Source organism: Antechinus flavipes, chromosome X (assembly GCF_016432865.1).
Source record: "Antechinus flavipes isolate AdamAnt ecotype Samford, QLD, Australia chromosome X, AdamAnt_v2, whole genome shotgun sequence".
NCBI lineage: Eukaryota > Metazoa > Chordata > Mammalia > Dasyuromorphia > Dasyuridae > Antechinus > Antechinus flavipes.
This window is the reverse complement of record NC_067404.1, coordinates 81,295,000-81,308,096: the sequence shown is the minus strand read 5'-3', so window position 1 is coordinate 81,308,096 and position 13,097 is coordinate 81,295,000. Positions and strand designations below refer to the sequence as shown.

The 13,097-nt window shown below is 44.5% G+C and overlaps 1 protein-coding gene across 2 annotated transcripts in view; it reads right to left on the bottom strand.

Moving 5' to 3' along the window:
• Window positions 1–864: 864 nt before the first annotated feature.
• CLCN5 (chloride voltage-gated channel 5) overlaps window positions 865–13,097 on the bottom strand; it is a 98,294-nt gene continuing 86,061 nt past the window's right edge. For both annotated transcript variants that reach the window (XM_051968675.1, XM_051968676.1), the window contains 6 exons: window positions 7,773–7,853; window positions 7,008–7,550; window positions 5,391–5,577; window positions 3,943–4,341; window positions 2,713–2,929; window positions 865–2,095 (listed from right to left, as the gene is read on the bottom strand). In XM_051968675.1, coding sequence (XP_051824635.1) covers window positions 2,005–2,095; window positions 2,713–2,929; window positions 3,943–4,341; window positions 5,391–5,577; window positions 7,008–7,550; window positions 7,773–7,853 — 1,518 coding nt within the window. In that variant the 3' untranslated portion in view covers window positions 865–2,004. The remainder of the gene's footprint in view (window positions 2,096–2,712; window positions 2,930–3,942; window positions 4,342–5,390; window positions 5,578–7,007; window positions 7,551–7,772; window positions 7,854–13,097) is intronic.

Below are 13,097 nucleotides of genomic sequence, written 5' to 3'. Positions count from 1 at the left end.
GCCATTGTCTTCCTGCCCAAAGTGGGAGGATCAGTGTGCCAAGAAAAAGCGGTGTGGGCCACCTTTGGTCCATGTACGTACAGAGATGTTTTCTGTCAGCTATAGTACCAAATCCCATGGGATTATCTGATGGGGATCAGAAGGGACCTGCGTGTGGGTAAAATAAAGGGAAGCAATTCCGCCCGCCCCCCGCCCCAGAACAGTGAATGCAATGACCAGAGGCTCTGTAACTTCCTCAGAAATTTCTAAAGAAAGGATTGTTGATTTTTACCATAGCACCCTTGGGTGCCACCCTCATGAAGCCCAGGGGAGTTTTGAGGGTTTAGGGGATTGCCTAGGAGGGGGGGGTTCAAACTTGGATCATAAGAAACTTCAGAGGACTGAAGATTTCCCAGGAGAGACCGTGATAGGCCCAGTCCAAATGCCTAAACATATAGGGAGTTCTGGAAAGCCCGGTAGACACGAGCAAAGGAAGGGACCAAGTGATCTAGTCCTTGTGAATTGTATCCCATGCCCCCACTCTCAGAGATGGCAGCTGAGGTCTCTGTGGTCAGTTATTATGATTGCTCTTAGATCGTGACCCAGTTACAGAATCTCTGGGACTTCAAGTACATCTCATCCAAGCAGACTAGTCCACGGCTGACCAAGGACCCCTTCCAATACCCCCAAGAAGCAAGCACCCAGTTTTTGTTTAAGGGTCCCTAATAAGGAGGAAGCTGCTGCTTCTTGGCTCTTTCATTTCAACCTCGCTCTCCCAGTTAAGAGATTTTGCCTACAAGTGCCCATGTGTGATTTCCACCCACTGCTGGCAACATCCCATCCCCTTTCCACGCTTGAAGACGCCTATCACATCTCCACAAAAGCTTTTATTCTCCCGACATCCTTTAATGAATCAATTGTCACATGGCATTTGTTTCGGGAACACGGAAGAAATCATTTTTTGCTGCTGTTTACAAATCTAGCTGATTAAGAGGGAGCCTTTTTGCAGGCAGAGAGAAAGCTGTATAACATTTTTGCTCTTGATATAAGTAGTATGAGCAACAAGTAAGCAAGCTACAGAAGCGGGCCTCCCTGTGTACAGCGAGAGGGCGAATCAAGCAGCATTCTGGGAGGATCCAGGAATTTCCCACAAAGAGAGGCTGGCGGCTTTCCCATCCCCCACCTACACCCTATACATGGGGACAACGAGAATCTGGAATCCCATTAAATAGTTTAACAGGCACAGGACCACCTGCTGGGAAATGCGCCCCTCCCCCAAGCTGCGGAGAATCCCACGGGACTCTTCGCTCTTCCTGGTTGTCGGCAAACCGCCGAACAGAGCCCGACTTGGTGGGTCTGGACCCCAAAAGGGCCAAAGACCGGGGAGGGGGCCAAGTGGGCCAAGAGGTTCCTTGCAGAGGTTTTAGTGATGGCTGAGCTGGCTAATCATTAGTTACCAAAGTTAAAAAAATAAAGATCTTATTAAAAAAAAAAAAGAGGGAAAAGAGAAGGAAGAAAAGGGTAGAAAGAGAAGGGGAAGGAAGGAGAGAGAGAGAGAAGGGGAAGGAAGGGAAGGGAAAAAAGAGAAGGGTAAGAAAGGGAGGAAGAAAGAGAAAGGGAAGGAAGGGAAAAAAAGAGAAGGGTAACAAAGGGAGGGGAGAGAGAGAGAGAGAGAGAGAGAGAGAGAGAGAGAAAGAAGGGGAAGGAAGGGAAGGGAGGGAAGGAAAGGAAAAAGAAGGAGAGAGGAAGGGAAGGAAGAGCATCCTCCTATGGCAATTTTTTTTTACTCCTTCATGAAATCTTTGCAATGTAACTTCCCAAAAGCCTCAGGAGCATGCTCTCCAAAAGAGAAGATTCTGTAGTGCAATGGGTTAGCTGGGAGGGAAGTCACCAACAATACATGATTGTCAGCCTCATTCCAAATGGGAAATGCTCCCGTCACTGCACTGGGTACTTAGGTTTTCTGAACAATTGCAATAGTGTCCCATCTTCTAGTTGGTGGATCCCCAGTGCAGATCTGGAATTTCAGTTGAAAAGTATGGAATCAGGATCTTGGTTGGCCATCTGGGCTATGTGCTTCAATACATCCTTTTTGGTAATAATTCCCAGAAGCCGCCTAAATCACAAATGAAAAAGTCAAGACAAAAGACCATCTCTACCTGTGCTTCAGCAACAGCCAATACATCCTCCCCCCTTGGTTCTGTGCATTTACCAGCCCAAGCTATTGGTGGAAGGACTTAAAAGACTACCATGGTCTAGATACCTTCTTTTTTTAGCCAAAGCAAATGCCTTTTAAAGGCCCAAATATGGCCCCGGGCATGACAGAGGAAGGGGAAAGCTATCTGGCATAACCAATTCTCTGTACTTAGCCCATTGCTCCCATTCCCACTTCTTAAAGACAGTGACTTGCACCCTTGAACGTCATTTTGGGGAGCAAAGGTTACTTTTCACCTCCCCCTCCATGTTCATTCCTCACAGTCTTGGACAGGACCGTGAAAAAGGTAACAAAAAGGCCATGTCGCAAAGGCAGGGAAGCATTTCTACTTCCTGAAGGGAGCTAAAGGACAACCAGCCCACACTGCCACTCTTTCGTTGGGCAACATGAAGCCCATCTCTTTGGCCAATGGATGTCATCACCTGGCTAGGATTCCTCTCATCCCTCAACACAGTTGCCCAGGAACACCTCTCCCTTCTCCCAGACTAGAATCTCTGACTTCCCGGAGACATTCTCACCCATTGTGTGTGACCAGACACTGGCGAAGCCCTAGTTTTCGGAATATGTCCACCACAATCTCCATGGGCGTTTGGTCCGTGACGGTGAAAGGACTGAGGTCCAGGATGTTGCGAAGTTTGAGTGACGGGGGAGCATGTGGAGGCAGTGGAGGTGAGTGATCTGTGAAATGGATGATGGACGTGCTCACAATGCCATCCTGCTTCTTCCGAGCATTTTCTATTTGAAAAAGGAAAAAAAAATCCACGTGTCATGAAATGCTGGGAGGGTTTTTCCCATCAATGTGACATCACATGAGCATTCTGTCTCCTAATGATTCCATCATTTCTATGCTAAGAAATGTCCTGGGGGTATATGTGTAAAGCTGCCAAACACCCCATTAGTTGGAGGTGTAGAGCAAGAGAGGCAAGGTCACAAGCGTGTGGGGATCCTGGCTTCCTTTTCTCAGACCACGTGGCCGAGATCCTCGGCTTTCAGGAAGAATCGCTATCTTGGACTGAAAAATGGGGTTATTCAACCCTTCTTTGGTACCTCCTGCGTGCTGGTGCTAAGGGAGACAGATCTTGGGTAAGACACAGCTCCTGCTCCCAGCATGAGAAAGAGAAGCCTTGTGCAGAGAGGAGTAGCACGTGGAGGCGATGGGAGTACCCAAGACTTTTTGAGAAGAGAGACATAATCAGAAGTCACATTTCTAGAGTCTTTCATATTTACACAGTCATCCCTTGAGAAAGGAAGGTATAGTGTGAAGGGGATTATCCCCATTTTATAGATGAGGGAGCTGAGGTTCAGAGAGGGACACTGACTAGGCCCATGTTCACACAGTAAGAAAGCATCAGAGCTAGGACTCAAAGTCAGTTCTTCCAAGTATGAATGGAGCTTGGCCACATCCTACTGTGTCCACTATTGTTTAGGAACTAAGTGAAATCAAAGGTTGGGCCAAGAGTGTAACGGGAGGATCTCAGTTACAGGTTCACAGTGTCTTTGTTGTGTCTCGGCTTCCAATTTGCACGTGGCCATTTTAGATCTCAGTGGTTACTCGCTACTCCTCAGCTCCATATGTGGAGGAGTCAGTTATGGTAAGAAGCCAGTGGGGACCTTGAACAGGGTTTGTTAGGCTTCGGATATTCAGAATACAGCCCAAAATTTATCACATTGTAGTCACCGACATCATCAGTGAACCAAACATACACCTGCTTTAGGAAAGACTACATTTCCAACCTTTCACCTCTTACCAATTGAAATGATGAGGTCTCTCCTGAGGACAAAGCCCACCAGCCTCTGAGACTCTCGAGACACGACCACTGGGTAGCCGCTGTAGGTGGTCTCGCTGATCAGCGTCTCCACGTCCTCCACGGTCATGCTATCCTGTGTGAGGACCATGAGCGTCGGGTCACTTCGGCGGGGTCTCATCACATCCATTGCCAGAGTTTTATGGGTGAACTCTTCCTTCGCTTCTAAGAACGGGTATCCGTTGAGGCGAATGTGGGCATCGTAAATGCCCTCCCTCCCAATGGCATCCGCCACCCACTTGCTGGTCATAGCTGCAGCCATCAGGGGCACGATGTACTCCAGGCCTCCGGTGAGTTCAAACATGATGACGACTAGGGACACAGTCATACGTGTCACTCCACCTGAAAAGTGCGATATTTGTATGGCAACGTTAGGGTCTCACTAGGAAAATCCATTTAGTCGGTCAACAAGCGTCTATTAAGCACCTACTTTGCCAAGTCAACTGTGCGCCTACTGTGCAAACCACTGAAGGCCTGAAAAAAGGCCTAAAACACACCCTGGCCTCAAGAAGCTTACACGCCACTGGGGAACACAAGATGCAAATGACAATCTACACACAAGACAGTCCGTGTAAAAGGGAGGTCATCACAGAGGGAACGTACTAACAGGGGATGCCTCCTGCAGTGAGTGCGGTGTCAGCTGAGCCTCAGATGAGGAGGGAGAGCACTTCAGACTGAGGGGACACAGCCAGCCCAAGGGCAGGATTGCAGAGAAAAGTAGAAGGAGACTGGCAAGGGAGGAAGGGGTCAGCTTGGAAAGAGTTTTCCACATCTTTACACACAGAGGATTTGGTATCTGCTCCTGGAGTCACTGGAGCTTCTCAACTAGGAGGGTGACTTGGTCAGAATACTACTTTAGGAAACTACAGAGCAGGTACCTCTATAAAAGGGCAAGAAGAGGGCTAAGAGAACGCCAATCAGAAAGACCAGCATAATCAAGGGTCACCTACGCTGTACTCCAACAGGATGGACACCATGGTGACCGAGGTATGTGGGGAGAGGGAAGAGGGATGGGGCTGAAGGACCTCTCAGATCCTCTAATTCCAAGAATCTGATCGACTCCCAAGGCAATGTCTACACATCTAAAGCACTCTTTCTGAAGGCGCTTTAAAAACGTAAACTCCCAAAGGATATTGACACTCATTCAAAATCCCTCACTTTGTCTTGCCACCTTCATTTTCACAACATCACAGAAAGCTAGGACTACTACCACCTTGTTTCAAAGAGGGAGAAACTCTGGCCCAGAGAGCAGAGCTAACTTGCTCCAGATTTCACCAGCAGCAGCAGACTTGACCCAGATGGCCTGTGCACTGTACCGAGCTGCCGCCTACCACTACCTCCAGGTACCACGAAATACTCAGCACTTGGCCCGAACCGACGTGGAGTTTTACCTAAGCAGGCTGCTGCGCCGACCATGGCATAAAGGCCAGGGGTGATACAGTCAGCTCCTTGGCTGCACCAACCGCTGAAAATGGGCCAGTCGTGGTGATAGAAAGCTAGCTGTTCCATTCCCACGCCTAGGAGTCTCCCAGCTATGGCGCCAACAGCCATGCTTGGAATGAAGAGACCAGAGGGGACCTGCAAAAGAAGGAATGTATGATTAATAAGGAACGACTTTCAAAAGGGCCAGAGCCTATCCATTTGGGGGCAGAATTAAGCACTGACAATCATTTTAGCTGTATGGCCCCAGAAAGTCATTTTCTCCAAAGTACAAAGTTTGTTTTGAAGATGCCTTCCAATACCACTGGATCTCTGGGCTAGATACTTTGCCTCGAACGGGAGCCACGTGGGGCAGAACTGGGGCACTCCATACCAGAGAACTAGGGGCCAAAACCATGCACGGCAAAGAGTTTTTGTCTAAAGAAAAGGAAAAACTGGGAATTGCTCTCATATGCAGATATTTTTCTGTACCGGATTCTTTGTGCTTAGAAACAAGAGCTATGATGGCAGCATGTACCCCTCACACACGGGGGCTCACACACAGGGCTGCTCAAACTCAGAGCTGGAAGGGTCATCGGGCCCCACCCAGCCCTGATCCTAGAGACCCCATCTACAACATCCCCAGCAGGTAGGGACGACCATGATAGAAATGGCCCCTGAGGTTCCTTCCAGCTCAGAGGGTTTGTGGTCAACAGATAATTATAGAAGAATTTGCGTCTGGCTTTGGAGTAGCCTTTGGTCCTTCCATTTGACTATGGCTGGGCTTCATTTCAAACTAAACAATGAAGCCACATGGCAAAAACGATTCCATGGCGGGGATGAATTATATCATCTCAGATGATGGTCTGGACTGAACAGAGCCGCTTTCTCTAGTCTTACTGTTTTGTCTGGCTCACATTATCCCAGGGTGGTGGTGGTAGTGGTGGGAGTGCAGGCCGCAGACATAATTCAGTGTCTTGGTAGAAAAGGCTTTTTTCTGATAGCTTAGGCTTAAGTTAGAGAAGGATTGTTGAATTTTTCCCTTTCTGTTTCTTTTGGGGTATGAGTCCAAAAAAAAATTTAAAAAAAAGTGAGGCTATTTTCAAAGGAAGTGGAAATAAAAGCTGAATATACTGACTTCTGCTGGTAAAAGTTTAAATATTGATCCACTGGGTACAGAAGTGGTCCTGGTCATCAATTATAAAAACAAATCTGAATGCTTGGGGAAGATATCAGGTCACCTTGGAAGGCTCAGCACTGTCACTCCGATGCTGCTGAGCTAAAAAATATACTAAAACCATTTACCAAAAAATACAGAGAATTTCCAATTCCTTCCACCATCTAGTGCTAACTCCTGTCCTTTATGATGGACAGAAAAACAAGGAGAGCATGTTACTTACTTGACTTTTCATAAGACCTTAAGTTGGGGAACATAAGGTATAGAGGGGAAATTTTCTAGTGAGATCCAGGACACGCAAAATTGGTTGTGGGAGGCCAATGGAGAACCGTATTTCCCAAGCCCCCTAGCAGACCCCCAAAGTAGGTAACAGGACATCTCGGCAGACCTCGTACAAACGAAGGTCCCTCACCTTCATCCCAAAGGTGAAGATAGTGATAAGAATCTTCATGACGAGAGCCAGAGATAGCTGCCACATGGCCGTATAGACCCCCGCGCCGGCAGCCCTGTCCGGCAGCTGGTCCCCTTTGGTGGTATTGAAGTTGCTCACGTAGTCACAGAGCTTGGAGGAGTCCAGGAGGCCACAGTCGTTGAAGAGCTCGGAAATAAGCTCGCTGGTACTCATGCGTGTATACTCGTTGGGGAAAGCCAGGATGCCCGTGATGGCCGTTACAATAAGTACCTCCAGCACTGGATACTTGCCTAGCTGGGTGTTCTTACGCTTGCGGCACCAGGCGATGTTGCCTCGGATAAAGAAGGCTCCCCAGAGGCCCCCAAAGATCCCCAAGAGCACAAATGGCACAAGCTCCAGGAGATGCCACGGAGTGTGAAACTCCACATAAAACAGAACGAGCCGGCTGTTCCCAAAAGGGTTGATGGAACGCAGAGTAAATGCTGCCACCAGAGCAGCAAAGAAAGATCGCCACAATGTTTTGAGGGGGAAATAATAACTGACCTGCAAGGGAAAAGACAAAGCCAATCAGGTACCCAAGTGCCAAGTATTTCTGTGAAGAACACAAACAGTTGGGGGTGGGAGGGCTATGGGATCGTCACAGATCCAAGGATTTAGGAGTCACATGGCTCCAACGCCTTTTCCGGTACCTCCAGTGTTCGCCTCCGCCACGGAAAGCAGAGGGACTTCCAAGATTTTGCTAGAGTCCGGTCACATTTGCCTTACCTCTTCCAGGCTAAACAGCACCCCGCCAATGGGAGCTCCAAAGGCTACAGAAACACCTGCTGCCGCCGCTGCCGACAAAACCTACAAAACCAAAGACTCAACATCAGCTCTGTGAAGATAGTCCACTCCTTTTCTGTGACATCCAATTTCAAAGCTTACTACTGGTTCATAAGATGACTACTGTTACCATTACCGCCATCAGCTACATCTCCCATTTCCTGTCGATCAAAATCTGATTTAGTTTAATTTGATCCACGTAGGAATAGCAAGAAGTGAGGGTCTAACCCTGCTTCATTATGATCTTAAACATTGTAAAGTGTTCCACTGTTGATGACTTATTAATCTAAGACTTTAAAGCAGCTAGAGGGTCTCTTTTATAAGAAAGTCAGGCATGAGCAGGGTTCTAAAAGTACCCAAACGGAGAAGGGACCAGGGCCCTTGTCAGAACTGCCATTCAACGCTCTGATGCCTGAGATCAGGCGGCTCTTCCTTAGAGTCGGAGGCCTTCACTGGGCAGCCACAAGCATCTTCGGGTAAGACCTCCCTCCCTTCAAAACAAAAGAAGTGCCGGAACCAAGCTACCGATACCATGAGTTATCCTCAACACCATATCTGTACTAGCTTAGAGGATGCGCCAATATTTGGAATCTTCCTCCGTCTATCTATTGGCCTTCTATGCTATTATATTTTAGGCACTGTTACATATAATGATATAGAACATACTACACACTCATTTGACTCCTGACAATATATATTGAATATTATGATAATGTTAAGACTATACAATAGCTTAGAAATGATGACTGAGTGTAGGGCCCACCAGACTGTCAGTTAATCAATCAACAATCATAGGATTATGGCTTTAACCCTTTACAGATGAAATGAGAATAAGATGGCAGAAGTATGATAGGAAAGCTGTTTAAGTGTGATAAATGTGGAAATATGTTTAGAAGAATGGCACATGTTTAACTATATTGGATTACTTGCCTAGGGGAGAGGGGTGGAGGGAAGGCAGGGAGGGAGAAAAATTTGGAACACAAGGTTTTGCAAGGTGAATGTTGAAAATGATCTTTGCACGTATTTTGAAAATAAAAAACTATTAGTATTATTAGAAAGGCCACATTTACAGGTGTGTTTCCATTTAGATCTGGGTTCCCTATCCAGGCAGGATTTTTGATAAACAAGATCAGCCAGAAGAAGGTGACTAAGAAGGAAAATGACCTTGAGATCATCCCACATAAGGGGTCAGTTGGAAAGATTGGGGGTGTTCACACTGAAGAAAACTTTCCCACTAACATCAGGGCGAGCGAGCATATCCACTTAACATTATTCTAGAGAGGCTAGCTATGGCAGTAAGAAAGTAAAAAGAAATGAAAGAATAAACAGTGAATCAGAAGAGACTAACATATCTCTACTTATGGGTGATGCAATGGTTTATTTAGAAAATCTGCCAAAAAAACCATCAATCAAGAGAATATATGACTTCTACAAAATAGTGGGATATAAAACGATCTACAAAATAGTCAATACTTGTACATATAATGTAAAGGAGGAAAAATGGAGAGAAAAACCACTTAAAATGAGGCAATGTATTAAGTATCTGGGAATTAATGTACCGTGCCATACATAGGACTTCTATAACTACAGCTATAAACAATTGTTATGGAAATAAAGAAAGAACTAAATAATCGGAGAAGTAGTTAATATTCATGCTTAGGAGGCATTAACACAGTAAAGTTTGACAGTTCTATCCGAATTAATTTAGAGATTAAAAGCAATATCAATGGGATGTTTCATACAACTTAATAAAAATAAAATTCATATGGAAGAACATAAGGTAAAGAACAGCAATGAAAAATAAAGTCGTATGGAAGAACATAAGGAAAAGAAAAGCAATGAAAAGAATGAAAAAATAAGGATGGAGGAATGGTACGGTCTGACATAAGATCCTACTCTATAGTAGGAATGATCACAATTATCACGACACTGGAGAAAAGACAAGGCAGAACAGATGAGTGAAAGCCACATTTCAAAGCAAATGTCTATAAAGGCCTAGTGTTTGATAAACCCAAGATGCTGAAAAAGAAGATGGTAATTCGGTGGAAGAGGGGAACAGATCATCAATATTATACCAACCCCCACCAACAGTTCTAAAGCCATCTATGATCCAAATACAATATAATGTGAGCAGACAGCAAGATGTTGTTCTGGCAAGAGCGCCGAGCTTGATGCTGAGGGGTCCATTTTCAGAATCCCATTTTGACGACTTAGTAGCCATGTGACCACATCACTTGACCATTTCAGCCTTATTTTCTTGAGTTGTAAAATTGGAAAAGGACAAGAATGAACGCTTCAGAATCTTCCTCAAAGGGTAGTTAGGAGGCACAGATGAAAAAATGCGTGTACGAGGTCTTGGCAAACCTCAAAACATACCAAAGATGTCACAACCACTTGATTCTTTTTTTTTTTTTTTTTTTTTTTTTTTTTTTGCTGAGGCAATTGGGGTTAAGTGATTTGCCCAGTGTCACACAGCTAAGAAGTGTTAAGTGTCTGAGGCCAGATTTAAACTCAGGTCCTCCTGACTTCAGGGCTGGTGCTCTATCTACTCTGCCACCAAGCTGCCCCCCACTTGATTCTTTTTGAAAGAAAATGAAAGGAGACACACAGTCATCTCTTTGGAGGGTATGGGAAACCAAGGTTCCAAGTCAACTTGAAAGGAAGTGTCCAGTTAGGAGTCCCAGAACTCTCAGTTCGCCACCCTCCCCCCCCCCCCCGAAAACCTTTCCATCTATGACTAGGAATTAAAGCATGGATGGCCAGCTTTACAAATTTGCAGATGACACACAACTGGGAGGAACAGTTAACACACCAGATGCCAGGATCAGGATCCAAAATCATCTCAAGGGACTGAAATGTTGGGCTGAGTATACTAAGATTATATTTATTTCTATTCACTTCATAATCAACTTCATAAATACTAGAGGAGGGAAGAAAATAGAGCAGTTAATTGGAAAATTATTGGGGTAGTGAGCTCCAAATAGATAAATTTAAGCACCAAGGAAGAAATTACTGTTGGATTTAGGGAGAGGGGAAAGTTTCTGACTAAATAAGCAGTCGAGATGATCACACAAGATAAAATGATTTTTGATTATATAAAATTAAAGGTTTTGCACAACTTTTAATGCAGTTAAAATTAGAAGAGAAGCAGGTAACTGGGAAAATAAGTTCCTCTGATCAGGTTCTCATTTCCAAGATATAAAAGGAACTGATTCAAATTTCTAAAAGAGCCATTTGCCAATAGATAGATGAACAGGAAGTTTTCAAAGGAAAAACTCCTAGTTACCGATACCCAGTTGAAAAAATTCTCCAAATTGTTAATAATTAAATAAATGTAAATTAAAATGATTAATTGCATTAAGTTTGATAAAATTTAATCTAAATTTAAATAATAGAGTAGTTTATTAAATCATATATACATTATCAAAATAACCTTACAGCCCTCAAATTGGCAAATCTGGAAAATGACAAGTGCTGAAGAAGGTGTGGAATACAGACCCTTGAATAGACTGTTGGCAGAATTGTAAACTCCAGTCACTCTGAAAAGAGAACTGGTTCTAAGCCCCCAAAGCTAGTAAATGTGCATATTCTAACTCAGTGAATATACTACATCCATATCCAGGAGAGATCAAAGGAAGAAGAAAAGGATCCATATGCACAAAGATGTTTACAGCAGCACAAAAATGGAAACTAAAGGAGGGCCTGGGGCAGCTAGTTAGCATTGCAATGGAGAGAGCTGTCAGGCTGGGAGTTTGCAAGATCTGACTTCAGACACTTTTTAGTTGTGTGACTCTGGACAAGTCACTAAACCGTGTTTGCCTCAGCTTCCTCATCTGTCAAATGATCTGGAGAAGGAAATGGCAAAACACTCCAGTATCTCTACCAGGAAAACTCCAGATAGAGTCAAGAATAGTCGCATGCGACTGAGACAGCTCAACCACAAAAAAGGAGAGCCTACCTACTGGAGAATGACTGAACAAGTTGTGGCATATGAATGCAGGAGAATATTAGAGTCTTAGAAGAAATCATGAAATGGCAACTTTAGAGGCAACAGAGAAGACATCTATAAACTGATACAGTAAAATGAGCAATATGAGAATGACTTCTACAATTCTAACATTACAAAGAAAAACAATTTTGAGAGACTTCAGAACTGGGATGAAGGCAGTGAGAAACATAAGCCGGGAGGGCTGAAGATCAAGCCTGCAAGAAGGGGTAGGGGTAGGGTGAGAGGAGATGGACATTTTTACATGTGGCCAGTGGGGAGAATTATTTATTTGTCTAGATCAGCATGTTTTTATGAGGATTTTCTTTTTCATTTAAAAAAAAAAAAAGGGTTCACAGCTACACCCAGCGAAAGAACTCTGGGAGATGACTATGAACCACTACATAGAATTCCCAATCCCTCTGTTTTTGCCCGCCTGCATTTTTGATTTCCTTCACAGGCTAATTGTACACTATTTCAAAGTCTGACTCTTTTTGTACAGCAAAATAGCTGTTAGGACATGTATACATATTTTGTATTTAATTTTTACATGTATTGGTCAACCTGCCATCTGGGGGAGAGGGTGGGGGGAGGGAGGGGAAAAATTGGAACAAAAGGTTTGGCAATTGTCAGTGCTGTAAAATTACTCATGCATATATCTTGTAAATAAAAAGTTATAATAATAATAAAAAAAAAGTGTTCAATCAACACGGGGCAGTAGGAAGGAGAGTTAATGAATAAAACAAATTTCTTAAAGAAAAAACTGGGGGTGGTTGTGTGCTGCAAGCAGAGTGAAAACAGTGGCCCCAAAAGTCAATGTGATCTTTGGTGGCAGTAGGAATAACAAGAACAGCAATAATAATAACACCTTAAAGTACATAGGGCATTTGACATACAGGATCATCTCATTTGAGTCTCCTGATAATTCCACGAGGTAGGGACAAGTACAAATATTACCATCTCTGGTGTTCGGGAGGAGGTGGAGTGACTTGCCATAGAACTAATAAGTGTCAAAAGCGAGTTCTGAATTTAGCTCTTCCTGACCCTGGTCTGGTACTCTACCCACTATGTCATGCTGCACTGAAAAGCAATGGAGGCGAGAGGCCTTCTGAATTCTTCCCTGGTCAGGCTACATGTGGAGTCTCATGATTGGTCCTGGGCATCCCATTTTGTGAAAGACACTGACAGAGTGTTAGAGAGAAAAAACGCCAAGGATCCTCTCTTGGCCAGGAGCCGAGTATGTGGGTGAGAACAGGGGAGCTGGTAGGTAGTGATTTTGAAGG